This window comes from Rhincodon typus, chromosome 29, assembly GCF_021869965.1.
Source record: "Rhincodon typus isolate 14 chromosome 29, sRhiTyp1.1, whole genome shotgun sequence".
Lineage (NCBI taxonomy): Eukaryota > Metazoa > Chordata > Chondrichthyes > Orectolobiformes > Rhincodontidae > Rhincodon > Rhincodon typus.
Genome location: NC_063360.1, coordinates 34148698 through 34173420, shown reverse-complemented (window position 1 = coordinate 34173420; position 24723 = coordinate 34148698). Strand labels below are relative to the sequence as shown.

The window sequence follows — 24723 nt, the reverse complement described above, 5'->3', positions numbered from 1 at the left end:
GCTCCAGAAATGCTAAACCGTAACCAGGCTATCATTTAGATTCTAACCAAGTGGCATAATCTGAACCTCTCCCCTCAGCCATATCATCGACAGGGATAATGTGGAAGATGGGGGCGAGGTTAAAGATGAGCTATGATCTTCTCAAAGGGCCGAATGGCCAGATCATCTTCTTCATGCTTCATCTTTCCACAAGTCGCTGCTGGCTCATGGGTGGCTTTTGTTCATATTCATCCATTAGAATTAATCTGGACAATGAGGGCTGGGGAATTAGAGATCTTATTACTGAACTGGGATACAGGCTCAATCCTGTACTGGATGAGATAGCCCTCATTATACCCATCTCAGAGGAACCCCCGGAGACCGAGCACGCTCGACCTGAATCAAATCTGTGCGAACACACCAGAAAGCTGGCTGAAGAGAGCAAGTCAGCTCGGGCAGGCTAGTATCATATGTACTGGCTGTAATAGGTACTGTGTAAAACAGTAATTTAATCTGCAGCAGCTAATATACAGATACAGCATGCAGAATCAGGATGGCATTACTGAGGACATTCCCGTTGAGTGAAAACGGAATTAGAATAGTTAGGTGGGCGATTTGGACCGGCACAGACTCGATGGGCTGAAGGGCTTTTATCTGTGCTGTACACTTCTGACTCTATGACTCGTGAACGAAAAGGTCCATTTCATAGGACAGTCTGCATACAGTGGGCATTGAGAGAAAGATCTTGCATCCCGAAGCAGCTGACAGCCAATGAACGATATTTGCAGTGCAGTCACGTTGGAATTTTAACGTTGGAATTTTATCAGCTGCAGGGGGGAGGGGTCTTCCACTGAAACCTTTCCCGATCAACAACCTGAAGCTTGGGTGGTCACTCGACATTTCTTTAATAGTCACACCTTTCTTTGACAGCCATCAAACTTGTAGCAGCCCACTGTATATTCCAGAGGGCAGCTTTGATTAACACACACAGACAGTGGCACTTGAAGAAAATCAAGGTCTTTAATCTGAACAAGTAAATCCAGAGTGGTTCGTTCTTCTCTGGTTGAATACTATGAAAGTCTCCATTTGGATAAGGCAGGAAGAGGATTTGGCTACTCCTCTCCATAGACCCCGTGGCCCACTGGAGTGAAATCTGGAATAATGGAAACGTTGGCAAACGTCTTTAGTTTCAATCAATTATAAGCTTCCTTTCTAAAAAGACCACTGATGACTCAGGATTTGACATGAACATAGAAACAGGAGTAGACCATTCAGCCCCTCGAGCCTGTTCCACTATTCAGTAAGATCATGGCTAACTGTGCCCAAACTCCACATTCCCGCCTTTGGCCCATATCCCTCAATCCCTTTCGCTTAAAAGAATATCATATCTCAGTTTTAAAACTAACAACTGATCCTTCATCAGAAATCACTGGAAAAACACAGCAGCTTCTGTGGAGAAAAAGCAGCGTTAACGTTTCTTCAGAACTGATCCTGCATCCATTCTGAAGAAGGGTCTAGGCCCGAAATGTGAGCTTTCCTGCTCCTCTGATGCTGCTTGGCCTGCTGTGTTCATCCAGCTCTACACCTTGTTATCTCAGATTCTCCAGCATCTGCAGTTCCTACTATCTCTGCATCCATTGGTGCTGGTGGGAAAGAGTTTTAAACATCAAAATGGGAATTTCTTTTCTCTGTTGGCTGAGGAATAAATATTTACTCAGACGCTGAGCCTGTCGGCTCTGGTTTAGCTGCTGGGGAGACATGTTTAGCTTTTGATCTGCTGTTGTTTGGATGCAGCAGATTTGATTGGAAATGATACAAACTTGAGTCAATGGAAGGAGTTACTTCAGTTGCCTGCCATCTCCTGGTGCGCTCTATTCTCGATGGCAATCAAATCAAATCAAACAACAGTTTAGGAATTGATCACGTCTCCATAGCAGACGGATCTCAGTTGATTGAATCTGTACTTGAGGGGGTGTTGATGATCAGCCTGAGATAAATGGAATCAAAACCAAATATTTACACCAAGACAGTCACCTTTAAAGAAACAGAACGTTGAGTGTTTCTTTGATGTCAACCAGAGCTGCACAGATGATTAAGCGCCTGGAATACCTGCCATCTCCGGTTATATTTGGCAACTCAACACCATCCTTTGAGGTGTTTAATGACATTTGCTAAACTCATCCACTCAGTCTCCTGGTTTATGACATCTTGCACAGTGTGAAACAATAGGGGCAATACCATTAATTCAAATTGGGGATCGTTCCCCTTTTAGGTTTTCACACACAGAATGTGCAGGTCATTTGTTGCTCATCCCTAGTTGCCCTTGAAAAAGATGATGGTGAGCTGCCTTCTGACACTTAACGATCAGCTAATAGGCAAACCACCCTCTGATGTGGATGCAAAACATCCCATTGTGCTATTTTGAAAAAAAAAAGCTGCTTTATGCTTTCTCTCTATCACTGTCTGTGTTTGCTGATTCTGATTGTGCCTATAGGCTGAGAAATTTCTAAAGTTCTCCTAGTGACCTAGGCCCATATACATCCCCATCATTAAAAAAAAAGCACAGGTTCACTGATCACCAATACCTTGCTTTTATCAGAGGTGCCAACTTTTGTTTGAGACATTAAATGGGGCCCCAGTTGCCTGCTCAGGTGGCAATATTTTGGAGAGGAACAGGGGTATTTACCATTCCCCCCTCCACCCAGAGTCCTGGCCAATAGTCCTAACAACTACAAATACAGATGATCTGATCAATGTCACGTTGCTGTTTGCGTGTGCTTGCAGAAATAGTTAAATCATTTCCTCGATGGTCTGAAGGGCCTTTTTCTGCTCTAGCGCCCCTCTCTGAGTTGCAGCGTGGAAGCTGGCTGCTGACTTACCTATACTTCAACTTGACTGTAAACTGCTCCCAGAAGTGGCAAAGCCATGGAAGTTGCTACATAAATGCAGGTCCTTCTTTCCCAAAGACAACAAGGGATGAAAAACGTCTGCTCTTCACATCCACTGTTTTACACAGAGCTACGGATCAAGTGTGGGCGTTAGCATGGTGTAGAATCACAGGCTCATGGCACACATCACTCTCCATGAAGCAATGCTCAGAAGAGCTCTGGAGCAGGCACAGTGGCTCAGTGGTTAGCACTGCTACCTCACAGCGTTAGGGACACAGGTTCAATTCCACCCTTGGGTGACTGTGTGTGTGGAGTTTGCACATTCTTCCTGTGTCTGCATGGGTTTCCTCCCATAGTCACAAAGATGTGCAGGCTAGATGAATTGGCCATGCTAACTTACCCATAGTGTCCAGGGATGGGTAGGCTGGCTGTGTTAGCCATGGGAAATGTACAGGGTGTGGGTGTGGGTGTGGATGTACTTTGGAGAGTCAGAATGGGCTTAATGGCCTGCTACCATACTGTACAGATTCTATTCTAGGTACCAGGTGTGATTGTATTCACAGCTGAACACAGGCCTCTGAGGTAAGCAAATCTTAATAATGAAACCATTCAAAGCAAACAGTCTCTTTCTCATGGCCTAGATTTAATCTGCAAGAGATGTGGGATGTTTTGGGGAAATTGCATAAACAGTTCTGATTCACTGCATGTTCTCTTTTACGAAAAAGGAATGCTCTGTTTAATTCCTGGGAACAAATGTATGACATAATCAGCATTAACTTCTGCTCCCACGGTCCTGCTTCACTTTATCTGAACTCCTATCACTCAGCCAGGGCTTAATTGCATCAGGTAAGATGTGGAACTGGTTGATCAAGAGTTTAATACAAATATTTTTTTAGCCTGGAGCATGAAACACCTGACACATTAGCTATTCTATTCTATTGTCTCTGCCTCTCTCTTTGTGAAACTCTTCCAGTTAATGATTGAGGCCAAGATAGTACATGCTGGCTGACCTTTCCAACCATGTTACAACCACAAACTAATCTTCAGGAATAGTTCAAGGGTTGCTGAATTACCACCCAAGTTGGTGGGTCTCTGGACAAAACAACATGAGGAGGTGATTGCTGAGCAATGGGACCCAGTCCCCGTTTGGAACATATTTCACCCGTATCCTAGGTCAGGTTTAGTAGGGTCAGATGCAAAGTAAAGGTCCTCCCATTTTACCTTCTCCCACCCACAACTATATCAATTTGCTATTGCAAAGTCCCTTCGACCTAAATGTCATCAACAATTCTGTGCCAAATTGGTATCAACTCTACACCTGTGTCCTTTAAAGGGTAGGGCTAACCATAATAGGATCCTGAGTGTGGGCAGAGAGTCAGGGTGAGTCTGAAACTGGATTAAAGGGCATGACATAACCCATCACATGATGCGGTCTTTTCTTCCCTGTGTACAGATGGGCAGCCCAGAGGATTAGCAACTCTGGCTGAACACAATATTTGACCACCATTTGCAAATTGTTGCATTTACCTTATAAAGAGGGCTCTTCTGTAACCGTGGGTCTCCTGGTGTTTTAACATAAAACCACGAGGAGAATGTCCCGTCTGAAGAATGAAGAAGGTATCCAGCTATGGACTCTGCTGCCAAGTCCAACCTCCATTTCTGTCCCCTGCCCAGTAGCAGCAGAGACCTGATCAATTCAACTTCTGGGAGACTCATTGAGCGGAATCTAAAGACTAAGAGGGTCTCATGCTGTCCTAGCCAACACTGAAAGCATGAGCAATAGAATGGTGGCCTCGCCAATGATTGAAGAGGAGACAAAATTGGATTCAAGACCAGTCAGTGTTAGCACCGCATATCTCAAGGTGTCCCAAAGTGATTTGCAATAAATCCCTGCAGTTTGTGAAGATTAATTGATGGAGACCATTGCAAGCAATAAAACCACAAACAACAAATGTGTCTTATGATAAGAGCCAATGGAACAGATTCCAAACAAAGGTTTGATAACTACAAAGGTGCAAGATAAAAAACAATGAAACCAGGCAGAAGAGTGGAATAAATAAAAAATAACATTTGTCAAACTGATCCTTAGTTTAAGGGATTTCGGGTGAAGTTGGTAAAGTGTCAGTGCACAGAACAGCACTGTATAGTTTGGGTGGTTGCTGGTGGAAACACTGTTCAGTTGTGTGTCATAGTACTTCTGGATGTAGAGAAAACAGAAACCAATGGTACTGTGTAATGTTGTATACAGAAAACAGAAACCAAATGGTACTGTGTAATGTTGTACACAGAAAACAGAAACCAAATGGTACTGTGTAATGTTGTATACAGAAAACAGAAACCAATGGTACTGTGTAATGTTGTGCACCCACAAGCAACATGGCAATCAATAGAGGTGTCAACTGCACTTTACGGTCTCAGAAATAGCTCCATTATGTCAGTCTTGTGCGTGGTTCGTAATTTCTTTGTGTTTTAAAATCTTTGCCAATTTCCTCACATTTTGGACACCAAAAAAAAAACCAATAAATTGGTGAACACAGACACAGAGCACCAGAGGCTTCAGGTGGGTCAGCAAGTTTCCAAACGTCATGGTTTTATGGTAATGTCACGTATTTTCTTCGAAAAAGTGGCCACATCTGCATTGCAGGAAACCCAGCAGCTAATGTGTGTACAGCAAGGTCCCAGAGACAGTGATGAACTATCACCAGGTAACCATTGCACAGGTGCAGGTTGTATCAAACATGTGATATCACTAATTCCTTTCTGGGTTGTTTTGGAGGGTGTTCAATAAGACAGCAAGCTACCCCCACCACCCATGACGACTGGATCTAGAGAAGACACTGCAAAGGGCTCTCTCTGTCCAATTCCCAGGCAGTGTCCTGGAAGCAGGAAGCATTCCTCAAACAGGTTCCAGCCTTACCTCAGATCAGAAGTTGAAATGCCACCGAACAGCAATTTGGATTTATGCAACACTGATACTCTAGTAAACCACCCCAAGGCATTTCACACGGAAATTCTAATTATTTTTATTAAAATAGTTTTTAGATAATGTACAAAGTAGGACACACCTTCCCTTAGAGGGATCTAAAATGAAAATGACAAAATGTCAATAGCGTTGGGCAAGGTTCCCTGAGGCATTATCTGGCCTTGCTGTGCGTGCAAGAATGAACACTACACTTATGAGCATCGCAGGGTTTACCATTGACTAAGAACTGAACTGGACTGAAACACTGCGATTACAACAGCAGGTCAGAAGCTGGAAATACCGCAGTGAGTGATTCACCTCCTGACTCCTCAAAGCCTGTCCATCACAACAAGGCACAAGGCAGGAGTGTGATGGAATACTCCCCACTTGCCTGGATGGGTGCAGCCCCAACAACACAAGAAGCTTGACACTAAAGAAGCCTGCTTGATTGGCGCCACATCCATCAGCATTCACTCCCCCCCGCACCACCAGCACTCAGCAGAAGCAGTGTGCAGCACCTACAAGATCCACTGCACAAAAATTCACCAAGGCTCCTCAGACAGCACTTTCCAAACCCATCAACACTACCATCTAGAAGGACAGGAGCAGTAGGTACATGGGGGTTCCATCACCTACAAATTCCCCTCCAAGCCACTTACCATCCAGACTTGGAAATATATCACCTTCACTGTCTTTGAGTCAAGCTCCTGGAAGCATCTCCCTAACGCTATTGAGAGTGCACCTACACCAAAGGGACCGCAGCAATTCAATTTGGGCAGTCAAGCACCAGCTCTCAGGCAACTGGTGTTGGGTAACAAATGCTGGTCCTGTCGACAACACTTACACCCCGTGAATGATACCTTATTCTAAAAAAAAAACAAATAGATTAAGATATTCTTTGGGATGAGAGATTCCGTAATTAGGCACAGAAATTCCCAACCAGGTACCCAGATGAAAACATTATCATGTTTCCTTCTTTTTCAGTGAACTCAACCTGAGCAGACTCCTGTCTGTTAGTTTCTAAATCAGTATGAGCCCAACAGGAGCCATTAACTGTGCCAGCCAGCACTATAATTACACTGTCTTGGTTTACCAGCCTTCACCACAGGATTGACCCAATTTAAGTCTCATGATCCATGTGAGGACACAGCAGCATTTCATACATGGCTGGTCAGCTTGTCAAGTTTTTCTTACATATGGCATTTGTGGAGAGAGTGTAGAACACACCAATTCTTTTCTCGATCCTTCGGCTCAGACCAAGCATTGGGATGGAAGGCTCATCCTGGAAACAAAACAGAAGTTGCTGGAAAAGCTCAGCAGGTCTGGCAGCATCTGTGAAGGAAAAAAACAGAGTTAACGTTTGGGGTCCTGTGTCCCTTCCTCAGAACCTGGCCTCATCCTGATGGCCACCTTTGTGTGCAACTGCATCAAGCTGTACGTACACCCTCGGTACACAAACACCAAGTGTCACTTTGCACAGTTGTGAAGGATGAAACTTGCCTTGTTGCCGTGGAACCCTCCAAAGTAGTTGGATCATTCCGTACCAACTGTCCCTCATTGAGAGATTTATAAAAGAAACTATCTTTGACCACAAGACCATCAGGAAGTGGTCAGCACGTAGTGTCCTCAAGACCCTGCGGCAAAAAGAGAGGGTGGATCCTGGTGGGTGTTTCCCCGAGCAGACTGTCAAAGTCATTTGACAGAATGCCCCATCACCCGAACTTTCCGACAAGCACCAAGACATCACCTGACTGATGGTGACAAGGGCATTGCCTGAGAATCTTCATGCGTACCCAATCTCTGTGCATCACCACATTGCCCTCGAAATAGCTGAGCTGTTGAAGAGACTGTCACACATCTCCTTCTGGAATGTGCCTTTGCAAAAGGCATGGAGACAGATGCAGTAGTTTGTTTTGAGACTCATCCCAAGGACCTCCTTGACATGGATCTCTGTGCTATACCATCTGTTCCCGGGACACATACCAAGACAAACATCTACGGCAGCTGGAGGACCATCAACTCGGTGAAAGACACTCTTGGGTCTGCCCAAAGTTTGTTGGTCTTCCAGTGCAGGTTTGACCTCGACTGGCACATTCCAAGGTCCAGGACTATGTGCTAAGGGACGCACTAAAGCTTGGGGCAGCTACTGTCAAGGCACAGTGGGGAAAGACCACTGTCTGAAGTCTTCCTGTCACAGTACAACGAAGGTCCATTCAGTTGTCAGACTGTCTTTTTATCAATGTAAATAGGGTCCTGCATGAGTAGGAAGTGTCTTTGGTATTTGCACCTGCAGGGAATGTCAAGTACCAATCTTTGTTTTTATTTGATATGCAAATTCTGTACAGGACCTCTTTAGCACTTGTGATTGTACATGAAGATGCTCAAAAAAATACTTCTGCAATAAAAAAAATGCTGACCTGCTTCAAGAGGAGGCAGAACCTTGGAGCCCAATCCCTCACCAGATCTTTATTGGCATTGGTGTCAGGCTGGAGGCAGTAATCCTTGTCCATTTTGGCAAGGGCTACATCACTCTCAGTGGCCCGGAAAGATTTGTAGGATTTCCACTGCATATTCAGCAAGTTCTGAAGGTTTTCATGGACTAACCATTGGCATTACTGCATTCAAGTTCTTTCAATAGTTTTGCTTTCAAGTGCCTGGTAGCTGGAATGTTAGACAGGACTGGGGGCCAAGCGGTCAGCTTTGCGCATGGTTTTGCTGCTTGATCTGCTGATTATCTCATTATACCCTCCATCAAAATCCTGCAGCATCTTTCTGCAATCGCCTGGCTGCTAAATCCTAATTTTTAATCCCGCCCCCCCATACAGCTATTTCAGTTTGATATAATCAGAACTGCAGATGCTGAAGATCTGAAACAAAAACAGAAGGAGATGCTAAAATGTAGCTCACACCCTACCTGGTTAGAGAGCAGGACTGGGGGAAGAGAGAGATCATAGGCAGCAAGCAGTCAACTGCTCGAGGAAGCAGCCATACGGGGACTAAGATAAAGAGAAATTTCTTCACTTAGGGCTGGGAATTTGGGAATTCTGAACATGGGACCTGTGGGTGCATATGCTAAGCATATTCAAGGCTGAGTGAATTACCTTTGAACACTCAAACACCAAAAGAGGAAAGGAGTCCAGATCAAAGTTCATCCATGACCTTACTGAACGACGAATCAGAATTGAAGGATTGAGTGGCCTTAACCTGGTCCTATTTCTGACGTTCCTAAAAGGTTTCTACGTATAAAGCAGCCATGAGCAGACACTATTAGCTCTAACCCAATCACAACGATTACACACAGCCAGCAGTGAATATAAACAAGGATTTTTCTTTATTGCTGGTATCAGGTCCGTTCTAGGCAGCTCTTTATATTGCCAAGAATAATGATCCATCATAAAAACAAATTGTTCGATGTGCTACAATCTTGTTTACAATTCTTTAAAGACATTGGAGGTGCACAATTCAGACAGAATATCAACAGTTTCTTTTCCCATTTAAATTTTACAACATGTAACAAAATTAACTACAAGGTCCTGTCAACACAGTTACTGGCAGTCAGTGACAGGACAGATCTGAAACTATGTACAATGTATACAGCCTAACATGATCAATCAAAATCAATAATACTTCAACCCCACCCACCCCCAAACCCTTTTCACTAAATGTTGTAGTCTAAACAGAATCTGATGATTTTACACTATAAACAACAGTCCAGGACCTGAGTCTTTACTGTATTAGCTGTGGTTGTAGGGGTGGTTACACAGGATTAGGAGGGACATTGTGCACATTAGGAAGACAGCTTGTGCACTCTGCCAATTTTCTCTCAACATTTTCTGGAGACACCAATGTGTGGTCACAGCTGGATACCCACCTAAACCCCAGTCACTTCTCTCCCAAGCAGACAAGGCAGCTCCAACAGGATGGTCATTTGCTGAATGGCCTTGCTCAATAGCACAGCAGGCGTTTCTTGTCGGTGATCAGCAGGGGGAAGCCCTTTCTCCACATACCCCCACTAAACCCCAGAAACACAAGAGACAACAGTAACATGCCTAGCCTGCACATGGTGATCAGGAAGCACAGAGACCTTAAGGTCACACTGCCTTAACTGCAGTAACACAGCTGCTTTGCCATCATCAGATTTAGCATTAATACTGAATGTAGTGGAGATGGGCTGATGCAATGACAGGTTACTTGTCAGTTTGCTGGATTGCTAATTGGTTCACTTGGAAGGCTGGTAATATTTCTCATTATTTGAAGTACTGCAGGGATATCAAAGTGTCTCATGCTCTCTGCATAGCCCTCTTGGAGATACCCCAGATTCCATTCTGCCATCTACGTATAAAAGGTGGTGTTTTATCCAATCTGCCTGCCTTGGCTCCTATTAAGATGCAACTCCACGGTAATCAGGCATCATTCTTGTACAACACCCGAGGGGAGACTCAAGAGCAAAGGTTGGCTGGGTATGACCTCAAGCTGCCTCTGGTTTTCATTGGAAGTCACCCAGCGGTGAGGGGTGACAGCTCTAGATTCCACTACACCCCACTTCACCCCAGCATAGCTAGTGACCACTAATGCAACTTGTACGTTGGGGGCTGACCAGACTGAGGACAGCACAGACCAGAACAGAACAGATACGGGCAAAGAATCTTATCTGGGTGGCTCGGAGTACGAGGACCTGTGCCTGAGGGTCGAGAGAGTTGAATTTTTGCTGGCAGCTCTAAAGGGTTGAATCTTCTGCCACAAGAGCAGATTTTGATTTTAAAGGTGTGCAGCCGAGAGAGAGATAAAAACAAATCAATTTATCCTTTGGCAAATTTACACCATTTCTTTTAAAGAGAGAGAAAAATTACAAGGAAAGCCATGCTTGAATTCATTAGCATTGTGTAATATTCTTATTTGAGCCTCTCTCTGGAAAACGAGGTACTGACAAAGTAATCGTTGGAGGGAGTCGACTGGAAACTGTGCTTTCCCCATCAGTAACCAGTCTTCCAGCTTAACCACTGCTTCTAGAAATTAGTAAAATCCTAAGTGTGATTCTAAAACAAAAGCCAATTCCATTAACACCAAGATCTCCTGGCATGTAGCAATAAGGTGCTCAAAAGGATTTCACAATGAACAGAATTTCATTGAAACTCAATCAACAATCTCACTCCCTGCCCCTACATACTCACCCTACAGGATTTAAACTTGCAATAAGGAGACCCCCTAGCTCAGAGCCTCAACACACCAGGTGCCAGAGTGCCAAAGGAATGGCATCCTTGGAGCCCATGGGGAACCAGAACATCAGTGACTGGTAACTCCATCAATATTAAATGTCCTTGAACACTATCCACTCCACCACTGTCCCTCTCAACCAACCTAACACATCTTTTCCCTCAACATCTGAGAGAAGTAATCTCTAAATCTCTAGCAAGGTTCAATTGGCACTGATTTTTGTGTGTGTTAGAATGGAGACTTGAGTCCCTAGTGACAAGACATGAAATAATAAACAGGGCTGAGCCCACAGCCTTGCAGGAAATGACTGAATATTGCATAGGTCCATTAATACAGAGGTGTGTTACCTCTAAGAAACCCATCACATGGCCAAGATATCATGTGATCAGACCATAGTCACATGACTGCATCCATTGGTGGAATGTTTGAGGTTGCGTTCCTTGGCCTTTTTCATGATTTCCACTTCTTAATCCTCAGATACAAAGTACAGTAACAATTTAGAGTGCATTAAAGTGCTCTGTGACCTTAAAAAAATTTAACTACTACACATTTCGGACAGAATAACCAGCTATAAACAAATTGGAATAAGAAACCATGCTCCAGTGCAAATTGGAAGAACCCACTCAAAAGTGAAAAGTTTAAGATATTTCTAGTGGTTAACTCTCTTCTCAATATTTTGAAAAGTGTTTTTACCTGCCTAAAATAACTTTCTGGAATCAGACTAGGGTTGGGAAAAACTCTATTTTGAGAATAAGTGGTTATGCAGACTCAAACTCTGCCCAAACTAAAAGCTTTAACTCATTGACCTGACTGTGCTAGGTGAGCTTTAAGATGGAGAGTGGGGTGGGAAAGAGAGGAGATGACACCTGGGAGTGGGGTTGCAGGGAAAGAGAAGTCAAATTAAATCTAACCATTGGATCCCGTCCCTCCCTCAGGCCCACTGTGCCAGCAAAGTTCAATATCTTCACATTCCTCCTAGCGGAAGCTGAAAGGTGCTTTCCCACTCTCAGTACGAACACTTCACACATACGTTCTGCACAAGCTTATGTCATCCACACAGAAGCTCCAGTTCAACGGTTTTCTCTGCCCTCCACAGCCTGTTTGTTTGAACCTGTCCTGATAGCATCTACATCACAACCCAGACTCTTCAGAGACAATGCAGACCTGTTTGGTTTGTTGTATTAAATATGTGGAATTGGAGGCTATTTCCTCACATAACACCTGTAAACCTTAAAATCAACAATTCAGCACTGATTGGAGGAATACTCAATACTTCCTTTTGCATTTTCTCAGAGGAAACAACCTCGGAATAGCCCAGGCTTGGCCTGCTGACTTCAATAGCCCTTTACTGGTTCATATCAATGCAACCAACAAAAGCAAGTCCCTTAAACCTAATAGGAATAAACTAGTAAGGCACACTGCAGCTAATACATTCCCCATATTTTGGAGTGAAAATTAACAGGCTGCTTGTAGACGTATTGAAAGGAGATGTACATTTGTACAAGATATATCTGTAAAAATACATGCACAAACAAGAAGTTAACATCATTAAATTTGGTTTGTGCCCTTTAATTTGCATTCATTGGCATTTGACAGCATTAAACAAAACCCTTTTTTAGCAGCAATCTATTCAGGAGATGGTACAGAGGACCTATTATGTAAGTTAGACTGCTCAGTGAAAGTGAGATGTAATTGTTAAGTTTGTACGGAGACTGAGCCAGTTGGGAAGGGAGAACATTACAATGAGCCTTGGTGTTTCCCTAACTTTAAAAAGGATTAAAGAAAGCTTTGCACCTCCGATGATCTCTGTTGGACAGTACAAGGACTGAAGACAGGATCCACAGTAGGAGAGTCTCCTGCCACTCTCACAAAGAGAATGGCTGCTTTACTGAGATGCTAGATGGGTAGCTGGTGGGACCTTAACCACAGGAAGAGACAAGAGTTTCAGGACAGGAAAGACAAACAACACTGAACAAAAGGCATATGTAAACTACACAGACAGCCCAGAATGCACACAGTCCTGAAAGATAACATTTAATGGGCCAAATGATCTTTACCCAAATATGTTTAACTATGCTATTCTCACATAACAACACTACACATGAAGACCGAACAAGAGGCTTGGATTGGTATGGGTACCTGAAGCAGCACTGAGCCATTGCTTGTTCTATCTATGCTCCTGGCTTTTGATTTCTGCATGACCTCTGATTATTTTCACTTTGCTTCTTGGTTTCTTGGCTTCTTTCCTGTTATGCCAGTCACAGACAGACAGACAGACTCCGTGTTTTGGGTCAAAGGATAATTTTGGCTAGTAAGAGGTTGCAAACTCAGAAATTCAAGAACAGTCACTACACGCTTTACAAGTCTCACTATCCCAGTAGACAATGGTCAACAGTTGATGACTTATTCAGGGCCTGACCTGGAGAGCCACCATGGAGACCACCTCATGTGCCCATGCACAGATGCTTCATAAAACTTTTGGCTTCCAACGCTGGCAATAAAAGGCAAAAGCATTTCCTGTTACTGATATGCTTAGTCATTATCTCATGTCAAAACCTTCACACCCAAGGTGTGAACAGGACCTGCTGTTTCTGTCACAGCTTCAGTTCTCTATCACAAAAGCCCGAGTGACTCAGGTGAGTACTGCAACCTCAAAAAGCAAACGAGAGAAATCCAAACAAAAATAAAAGGAAAGAAAAAAATCATTTCTGGGGTTTGGATGTCATTGGTTAGTTTGACAAAGCTCCAACATAATGAAATAAGAATTTAAAATATACTCCACCTAAATCAGTCTATACAATCGTGATCTAGAATAGAGTCAACCTATCCACTCCCTACACAGGAATAAAACCACCAAATAAATCTCCACGATATTCTCTTTGATCCATGGCAAAAGCTTGGCCAATTTCAAGAATCCCACTGTCTCGCTTTAGCAGTAGATTTCTTATGGCTACAAAAGGTCAGATTACAAAATAATTGCTCAACATAATTGGTCCCCCCCAAATACCATTAACCAACAGAGCAAGTGAATCATTACAGAAAAGATCAGTGATTTTAACAGAACTCCGATAATATTTTGGAATACCCAGTGAAGTTCTTTTTTACCCAAATCCAAACTTCTCACTGTCTTCTGCCTCAACTCCCTCAGCACCTTAATCAGCCATCAAATAATCAGGAGATATCCCCCGTGCTAATTCGATGTATTGTCCTCCAGCTGGGATGCACATGCCCTGGCATTGCATATCATTGCAGTATAACATGCGCCCCCGCACCACCCCCCACCCCCATCGGATGAATTAAAAACACATTTTTTAAAAAGTCATGGAATCATTAAAAAAAAATTACTGCCCTAAAGACATTCCCAATTTCTGACACATGGAAAGGGGTTTCTATTCAGCAGTCCCTACTGTTAGAAAAGTTGTATGTATTGTGTTTGCAAATTCAGCAAGGGGGAGGGGAGAGGGAAGGGAAGTGTGGACAGTCCATAGCAACCCCCATTCTGCCACATCTCGCAGATCCAGTGTCCAATTGTGACTCGCACTGGCAAAAACACCCTTAATTACTGCGCACACTTTCAAACATGAGTGGCAGTAACATCCAGACTAAATCTCCTGATAACAGGTCAAGAGACATGTGCAACAGTCATGATGGTTTCTAAAAGAAAGACCCTCCCTCCCAGAAATAGTAGAGATAAAGACAAGTTGTTGCTGGTAATGATGTGCCAGACAGTCAGGTTCCGGTCCTAACATTGGGCCCCTCTCAGTTTCGAGCGCAATTCAAGTACACTTGTCTGGGAGATTACTGGCAATGTTTCAAACTGTTTCCATTTCCATCATCAGTGCCAAGCAGCTCCCTCTCTCCCCCTATTCGTTACTGTGAGAGTTTCTGGGCTTCCCGTGTCTGCCAATGACTGCACTGGATCTTCTTCGGCTGTCAGTCCAGTTCAGAAGAAAATGATTTCAGTGCCAGATTCATCCTGCACTCTCTGTGGTGTTGGCTGTTGAGTCACTGGCGCACTCTGGGGCTGTGCATTTCCGCTTGTTGTTGACGTGCTTAACACTTGCTGTGGCTCGCGCTGAACATCCACAGGGACCGAGGATTCTAGGACAGGAAAAGCAAGCTTTGGTTAAATCAAGTAAACTACTTGTAGTGTTTCCCACAACCCTTCACCGACAGGGAGATGGCAGTACACTGGGAGTGTCGCTGAACTAGTAATCCAGGTCCCTAGGCCCACCAAAGCACCATGCTATTTAAACTCCATGAATAAATCTGGAATTTAAAAAGCTAGTCAGTGGCGGTGCTTATGACAAGTATCAAAAAACCCATTTGGTTAACTAATATCCTTTAGGGAAGAAATCTATAAGCTTACCTGGTCTGACTTACATGTGACTTGAGGCCACAACAGTTTGGTTGACACCTGACTGCTCTCTAAAACTGAGCAGTACGTCGCTCAGTTCAAGGAGAATTAGGAATAGGCAATAATTGTCACCCATGGCAGTGGCGCCCATGTGTTATGAAGAATTTTTAAAACAAATTTCTTTTTCATCCTAAATATAAAATGGCTGCCAGAGGCCATCACTTCCCAAAAACACCGCAGCAACATACAGAGTCCTACCAACCCACTTTAGGAAGGAGCTTAGTGAGTTCAACTCTCTAGTGGCCATGTGAGACATGAGATTCAGGAGCAACATGATAAAGAAAATAAGAGAAAGCACAAAGTGTACTTCTGATAAAATACTGGTTTGTTAGTCCAGCGATGGCACTTACACAGCCCCAGTGACCGAGGAAATTATTTTCACTTTTAAAAAGAATACATATCACTGATGCATTGAAAATGTCTCAAACAGTCACACACAATGAGCTATTTCTGGGCTATGGAGGAGGCCCCGAGAGTAAACTTGACAACCATTTTACACATAGTTGGTAACAGTAACGGGCTTAAAGCAAGGCTGTCGTGATGGCTGAGACAGTGGCAAGCAGAACTCCCGTTTCCGAACATTTTAACAGTCTACTAAAATCAAACCAAGTCACATTTATAAAGTACCTGTTTCAAGCTACTTTGCAGTGGGTGTGCAAAACAGAGTATCATGACACTAAACAGGAAGCAGACGATTTAGAAAAGGTGACCAAAGACACGATTGAAGAGGTACTTTGAGACTTTCAAAGTCCTAACCAAAACAAGAAGAACTTTCCTAAAGGTTTGGTGATGGAACTGCAGAGAACAGAGATTAGTTACCGGCTAGGGGATGTAGTATGCATTGTCTGATGGAGGGCTTAAGGCATGTCATTACTTGTGCAATCTCAATAAGCAAACAGCAGCATAAAGACTGTATTTCAAAGCAAGTCATGGAAAGCACAATGGACTGTGAGAGGTGCTAAATATTGATGCAAACTTCATATCAGGGTCAAAGTAAGGCATGAAGGAATGTCACAAAACATTCAAGACAAAATGCTGGTTATGAGAATGGGGGACAGTTGTCGAGGGTAAGATGAGAGGAGGAGTTGGGTCAAGGATGCACAAATGCAAAGAAAGATGTGGGAAAAGCAGGGCTGTTCTGGAGGTAGGGGAGACTACCAAGTAATTTTAATGGGGCTACTGAAAATTATGAGAAGTTGGGGCTGTACAGGTAATTCAGCAGCTTTGGCAAGGGATTACAACATTAAATATGGAAAATTTAGGACAGAGGGGTTCAAAATCTTTAATATAAACTTTTGGCATACCGAGTTGACAAATGAAGGAGAGATCAAGACAGCATTTAAGAAGGGGACTGCCATGTGTCTAAAACAGAGGAATAAAAGAAAACAGAATCACTGGCTACATTGGATTAGGACATGATTTGTGTGAAGGATAAACACCAAACTGAACCCCTTGTTCGAGCAGCAATCTGTACAGAACTTCCACAGAAGTGGTGAACGCTGAAGTTGTCTGTGTTTCTAACAATAGGTTACTTAAGTAGTTGAATGAATCAGAGATCTGGAAACAGGGCAGGCACATGATATTAGGATTACACCAACATTGATTGGGAAAGTTCAAAAGGCTGGCTTCTCTAACATAAGTATTTGTCTGGCCGAGTACCGACAGACTGAACAAGTGGAGCTTCACCTTGGTGGGAGAAACTTTGGCTGCTTGATATCACCGGACTTGAGGATCTCCTGCCTCTCAGTGTCCCATCATCCTTGGTGAGGAACTTCAGTGGGTTGTTTTGCTGGACGTCTCCACTGACTGACCCTAAAAAGGAGAGCAATTATTTAATTCACGGATTAAGGGATAAGAGGAGGAAAAAAAAAGGAACAGGGAGCAGAAGGAAGGAATAGATGAAAAGAATAAAGGGACAGGTTCATCGTGGAACTGAATCAGACCATCCAAAGTCACAATGAGATGTGCTTTAAAAGCCCCTGCCACACAGTTTTTCACCAAGTGTAGGAGAGGGCAGGTACCTACCTCCCCACCCCTGACTTCCCTCCACAGCAGAGTTTGGGGGTGGTGGTGGGGGGGGGGGGGGGGGGGGGGGAGTGCTGCCAAACACATTTAAATAAATAATTAAAAGGTTAATTGAGCTAATTAACAACTCAACAGATCCCGACAAAATGCTGCCCTCACTGCAACAGCGTTGGCTTGGGCAGGCAGCCAGGAGTGGACAGCCCATTTTGTTTTTGAAAGAGATGTTCCATGCACTGGACTTTTCCAAGTTTCTGGATCTCAGTTGAGGCAACAATGGGCCACTGTGATCTCCTGCAGTGCTCTGGGATAGGGAGGATAAAGCTCAGCCAGGGCTCCTGCTCCTCATTTCTATACTATGGTTTACAAACCTTAGACACCCTGAGGATATTGTGGTTAAAGCAGGTGATAACACTCCCTATGATCTTGTTTTAGATTTCTGGCAAGGTTCCCCACGAAAGACTTAAATGAACCTAAATGACAAGCAAGTCAAGAGCCAAATGTGTGGTCAGTGCAAAATCAAAACTGGTTTAAAAAAAATTGAGGTTAAAAAAAACTGATGGGGGAGACTGAAGGAGATTCTTGCCAGAGCCAATGGTGGGGGCAGTGGTACTGTATTCTATAAGGGTCATTGGTTTGAGAGGCATCATTAAGTGGATCTTTCAGGTGGGACCAGGGCAGATGGTGTCAGGATTGGGACATGTGGATGTTGGAAACATGGGTCAGTTTTGGGGAATGATAACAACTTTGCTAATTCGATGGTGTTGACTTTTATGGGGGTGGGGGTTCCAGAGATGGTGACGTCATTAATTTGGGGGCAGGAGTGGGTGAGAGACAGTGACTGCATTTATTTGGTTAGGAGACAGGGGAGCTATGGTTCTGACTGGGTACTACAGTTCAGACTGTAAGGGTAGTAACTGCAGGAGACATTCACTGAGTTATCTAAAATATTAAGTGGTGCAGAACAAACAAGGTAGTGCTAGAACACCAGAAATACTGAAATTATATAAAGAATGTATAAATATTTGAAACAGTTTGCCAGCTGGAGTAAAGTTACACCTTTCCAAAACCACAAATGATGGCAGAATCTCAAAAGCGTAATACAGAGCAACATGCAGCACGAGCCAGATGGTCATCCAGGGAAAAGTTAGGACCCTGTCCCATACTGACTGGTTTTGAGGAGACTGTTGTCCTAGGAATGGGATGGATTTTGAGGGGATTAGGGTAGGGGAACGAGTGGCTTCAATGATAGTTAGGGTAACAGAGGGCTGGACTTCAAGTGGGAAAGACTGGTGGTTTCACTCCAATAGACCATGTGTCACCCGTAAACATTCTTCAGCTCTTCACTTGAAAGTGCACATGCGTTGGTATATAAAAAGAGAGGAAAGAGCACTCTCAACGTAAATATACGGACACTTGGTGAAGTAGCTGGGAGCTAAGCCAGCCTTGAACTGAAGTCCAGCAAGGAGTCCACCCTTTGATACTAAAACTGGTAAACGAAATACCAACTCAAATTTGAATAGCAAGATTATTATTAAATTGGAAAGGGCACAGGAAAGATTTACAAAGATGCTGCCAGACTAAAGGGTTTGACTCATGAGAGGCTGGGGCTTTTTCCCTGGGGCATAGGAGGTGGAGGGGTGACCTTATAGAGGCTTATAAAATCATGAGGGGCATTGATAGGGTAGAGGGAGAGCATAGGTTTAAGTTCTTTTTTAAAATATTCGTTTATGAGGTGGGGTCCTTGCTGGCTTGGCAGCATTTATTGCCCATCCCTAATTGCCCAGAGGGCAGTTCAGAGTCGACCACATCGCTGTGGGTCTGGAGTCACACATAGCCAGACCAGGTGAGGATTGCAGTTTCCTTCCCTAAAGGACATTAAATGAACCAGATGGGTTTTTTCCAACAATCAACAATGGATTCATGGTCTTCATTAGACTCTTAATTCAAAATTTTGTTATCATTGAATTCAAATCCCACCATCTGCCGTTACTGGATTCAAACCCATTTGAACATAATCCGGGTCTCGAGATTAGCAGTCCAGCAATAATACCACTAGGCCATCGTGTCCCCAAGGTGAGGGGGAAAAGATTTAAAAGGAACCTGAGGGGCAACTTTTTCACAAAAAGGTGGTGCATATATGGAATGAACTGCCAGAGGAAGTGGTAGATGCAGGTACAATTACAACATTTAAAAACCATTTGGACAGGGATATGAATAGGAAAGGTTTATAGGGATATGGACCACCTACAGGTAAATAGGTAAGAAGACATTGAGTTTTACCTGTGCCATGTGGAGTTGAGAAAGAGGCCATGCCTGAAATGGAGGACTGTCGATCCTTTCCTTTCCCACTCTTCTCCTTGCCTCCTTTCAAGGTGGCAAGTTTGGTGGGAATTTTCTGCTGCACTCCAGTCTGTTTCAGGATTTGATTGGTGGCACTCAGGAGGTGGATGGGTACGTCTGTCTTTGGGATAAGGGAAGATCTATTCTCAGTTCTCGCAAACATCGAGGCAGTGCTGTTCTCCCTCTGAAGTGGAGTGTCAGCAGACCGCTCACCGAGTTCTGCCACCACCACACTCGGCTGGCCATGGTACTTCAGGCTTTGCTGGGCCATTCCTCCTTCATTCAACAGTATGGGGGTCACTTCCATTCGGTCTCCATCAACAGGAGGAAAGCCTGGGATCTAACAGACATATGGCATGAGTCCAAGGCATGCCAATCAGCAGTAATCTATTTGGACTGTGCTTATCTGAAGGCTCAACAAACCTCACATTTCTCAGTGCAATGGCCTTCATTGAGAAACTGGGCTTTGACTGAGAAAATGGCCCACAGCAGGAACAACTGGCGAACAGAAAACTCACCTGTGGCTCTGCTTCCAAAGACGCTCTCACCTTTCAAGTTCATAAGACAGAGGTAGGCCATCAGCCCATTGAATCTGCTGCGCCATTCAATGGGATCATGGCTGATCTGATAATCCTCCATCCCACTTGCCTGCCTTTTCCCTGTAACCCTTAATACTCTAAGGATTAAAAAAATCTGTCAACTTCAGCTTTGAATATAATTAACAATCCAGCCTTGACAGCCCTCTGCAGTAAAACAAATTCTACAGATTCATTACCTTCACAGAAATTCCTCATTTGTCTTAAATATGCACCCCTTTATTCTGAGATCAAGCCTCTGGTCCTGGGGTCTCTCACAAGGGGAAACAACATTGCTGCATCAACCCTGTCAAGCCCCTCAAGAATCCCATATTTCTATTAGCTTGCCTCTCATTCTTTGAAACTCCAATGAGTACAGGCCCTACCTACTCCACTTCTCCTTAAAACAATTTCTCCACACCTGATATCAGTGAATCTTCCCTGGACTGTTACCAATCCCAGAACACTTTTCTTTAGCTAAACTGCTCATACTATTCCAAATGAGGTTCCGGCCCTTTGAGGTAAGTTACAAATGGGATTTGAGATACAGTATATAAAAATGAACGTTCATATTTACAAAGGCAAGGAAACGAAACAGCCAGCCTCTGTGTATAAAATGCACAAAGTGAAACTGAAGTGCAACTTCAGTGAAAGCATCGTTTGTTAAGGATGAACATTCTTTAATTACTCGTTAGCAGCTAAACCCCAGAGTCAATTTTTAACCCTTACACTGATTAACTATTCCACATTGATACACCATGTAATGCTGAATTACCAAACCTTTCCATTCTTCTTATTAAAGAGCCATTACTGCCCCCTAGTGGGCCTTTACCTCTATCCACAACAAACCCATTTTCCAATTCGGTATATATAGGCCTATTTGGCAGGTCACCCAATGACATTTTGCAGCAACAATTCCAGTTATTTCTCTCTTTTGCCAGCTCTAAGTCACAAGGTTCTGGGTTCGAGCACCAATCCAGAATATGAGCACAAAGCTGATATTCTGATGTAGCACTCCCTCAGTACTGCACTAACAGATGAACCAACTTTCAGGTGAAGCGTTAAATTGAGGCTTCACACCTGTATGCTCTAGTGGACATATAATACCTCAAACAACATAAAGAGATTGTGGTCAAACAAACTGCTGTTTGTGGGAGCTTCCTGTGCACAAATTGGTTGCCTTGCATCCTACATTACAACACTTCAGCAATGCCTCCTTCTGTGTAGGACTCTTTAGGACACCCGGCAGTCATGAAAAGTGCCAAATAAATGCAAGTGTTTATTCCCCCCACCTTTGAGAAATGTGGGATAAGTTGTAGCAGTCACACTGCCTCCCAACTCAGGTCAAATGAACCTCCCTGCAGATCAGACAATGGGACAATAGTTTTATTTATTACTTGCTCATGGGATATAGACAATGCTAGCTAGGCCACCCCATCCCTAATTGCTCTGGAGAAGGCCAGTGGTGAGCTGCCTTCTTGAATAGTTGCCATCCTTGGGAGTTAAAGGGCCTGCAGGGAAGAAAGGAGTGTCAGTTTTCAGTGACACTAAAGGAACAGTTATATATTTAAATCAGGACAGTGAGTGGCTTGGAGGGGAACTTGCAGGTGATGGTGTTCCCCATCTATCTTCTCCCCTTGGCATTTTGATGGTCAAGGTTGTGGGTTTGAAAGGTGCTATCAGAGGAGCCTTGGTCAGTTAGCACTCTGCTCCATGTAACTCTATCTCACTGGTCAGTATATTCAGCCAGTAAAATTACACAAAAATAAAGCTACAATACAAACAATATCAATTAAGACTAGGTAACTTTTTTTCTGATGAAGGGTCTAGGCCCGAAACGTCAGCCTTCCTGCTCCTATGATGCTGCTTGGCCTGCTGTGTTCATCCAGCCCTGCACCTTGTCATCTCAGCTCCTCTCCTGTTCGCCACTCAACAAAATCACAGCTCATCGAGTCCAAACCTCTGCTAACGATATTTCGTTCCTCATTAGTCAAGAATCTCCCTCCCTTGGTCTTAAAATTATTAAATGAAGAATTCTAAAGAATCATACTGGGGCTCAATGTTGAACCTTTTTCTATCTCCACAGATGCTCCACTGCTTCTGGGGAGTTGGCTGCTGTACTTCCTATATTACAACAGTGGCTGCGCTTCAAACCTGCTTCACTAGTTGTGAAGCATTTTCTGACTTTGAAAGACACTACAGAAGCAAGTGCTTTTCATTTTAAAAAAAGAAATCAGTCCTAAATAACAATGCAGGTCTAATTTCTTTATTCAGGTTGTGTACAGTCCAAGGTACATGACAATTGCAACACCAAAGGTAGCAGGTTCAGGAGACCTGAGAACAAGGTTAATTTCTATGCAGGGAGATTCCTGCTGTTGATTAGCTTACTAGTATCCGAGCAGGGACCCAGCAAGAATCAGCATCTTTAGCAGAGAAGAACAGAGATTCAAGACATGAGGAGCAAGGCTTGCGTTTAATAGCACCTTTCATGTATCCAAGCACTGTGTGATGTAGTCACTGCTGCAATATAGGAAACACGGCAGCTAATTTTCACACAGTGAACTCCCACAAACATCAACACAATGATAACCAGAAAATCCATTTTCAGTGATACCAATGGCAGAATAAATATTGAGCATATTTATTGAGAATAAATACTGGGGAAAAATTCCTTGTTTTTCTTCAAGACAGTGCCATTTGAAATCATGTCCAAAAGTGGGGCCTGGGTTGACATCTCTTCTGAAGACGGTACCTCAGATAGTGCTGCACTCACTCACTACCCTGCTGTTCTAGATTTCTGGCTCAACTGTCTACAATGGAACATTGTAGCTGTGATCGTCTGACTCCCACACACACACTGACCCACAGCCAGCATCTGATCAAGCTGCCATCCCAGAGAAACCCCACTGAATTACCTGCCCAGGTTCTGTTGGAAACAGGACTGTGTTGTGTTTTAATTGCTTCCGCTGTCGTTGCTCCAGGCGTTCCCTGTCTTTTTCCACCGTTCGCTGGGACTCTCGGAGACGTTCCAGGTCCTGTTGGTATTCCTGCCGCTGTCGTTCCAACTCTTCCTTGTCGTGGGCTAACCGCTCCGTCAGCTGCTGCAAGGATTTCTCACGTTCCTGGAGCCGAGCCTCCTGAGCATCGAGCTCACGCTTCTGGCGCTCGCGATCCCGCTCCCATTTCTGCTGTTCCTGCCGCACCTGGTTCTGCAGCTTCTGCACATTAGCCCATTCCTCGCGCTGTTTCTCGACATTCCGCTGCTTCTCCTGCTCCAGGAGTAGGCTCCCGCGCGAGGCTGGAAGGCGGGACTGCCTGTCTCGTTCTCCACTTGCGCCTGTGCATCGCTGCATCTCAATGTAGCTGTCGTATTGGGCAATCAGAACCTGAAGTACACACAAAAGGTATAGGATGTGAACAACCAGAGGCAATAAATACACACATTTCTTACACCACCCCTGAACTCAGTCCTTCTGCTCTTCTATCCTGTGCAGAGACTCATCTTCCAAGGGACACGGAGCTTTCTTCTGCTGCCTACCATCATGTGCCTCCATATTGAAGTTCATTTACCAATTATATGTCATTTCTGCCTGTCTTCCTGTATTTCGTTAGTCTTTTAATCCACAAATTGATCGTTGAAAAGTTTGAAATTGTAGCTCCAGTAACAGTGTCTAAATTGCGAAAGAATTGTGAACCACAACAGTGTCAGTACTGATGCAACTGGAATATTATCGCACACCTTTTGCCAGTCTAAGTAACTGTCTTTAACCTATGCTCTCTGGCTCATTTTGTAGCCAGCTCATTGTCCATTATATATACTGGCCCATGGACTCCACATATTCTGACTTTAGTCATAAATCTACTTTGTGGTAGATTACGGAAGGTCTTTGGGAAAATTTTTTGAAAAACCATTTTATCTAACACATCGTTCTCACCTATTTATCTGTTGTTCTTTTGATGTAAACTGTTATCATTTTCCACACAATGTTATTCTGGGAGATGGGGGTTGATTAGCTCAGTTGGCTGGATAGCTCATTTGTGATGCAGAGTGACCCTAAAAGTTCATGTTCAATTCCAATACTGGTTGATGTCACCATGAAGGTCCCACCTTCTCAACCTCTCCCCTCGCCCGAGGTGTGGTAATCCTCAGGTTAAACCACTACCAGTCATCTCTCTCTCATGAGACAGCAGCTCACTTTACATTCTGGGATATAACGGGAAACAAAGCCATTAATTAATTAAAAACTGAAAGAACTGAGGATGCTTTAAATCAGGAACTAAAACAGAAGTTGCGGGAAAAGCTCAGCAGGTCTGGCAGCATCT

At 43.8% G+C, this 24723-nt stretch overlaps 1 protein-coding gene across 1 annotated transcript in view; it reads right to left on the bottom strand.

Moving 5' to 3' along the window:
* Positions 1-9137: 9137 nt before the first annotated feature.
* Positions 9138-24723, bottom strand: part of arhgef18b (rho/rac guanine nucleotide exchange factor (GEF) 18b) — a 229805-nt gene continuing 214219 nt past the window's right edge. Inside the window, exons 29-32 of the mRNA XM_048613939.1 lie at positions 23316-23786; positions 19766-20165; positions 17147-17272; positions 9138-15144 (exon numbers count right to left, since the gene is read on the bottom strand). Coding sequence (XP_048469896.1) covers positions 14987-15144; positions 17147-17272; positions 19766-20165; positions 23316-23786 — 1155 coding nt within the window. The 3' untranslated portion in view covers positions 9138-14986. The remainder of the gene's footprint in view (positions 15145-17146; positions 17273-19765; positions 20166-23315; positions 23787-24723) is intronic.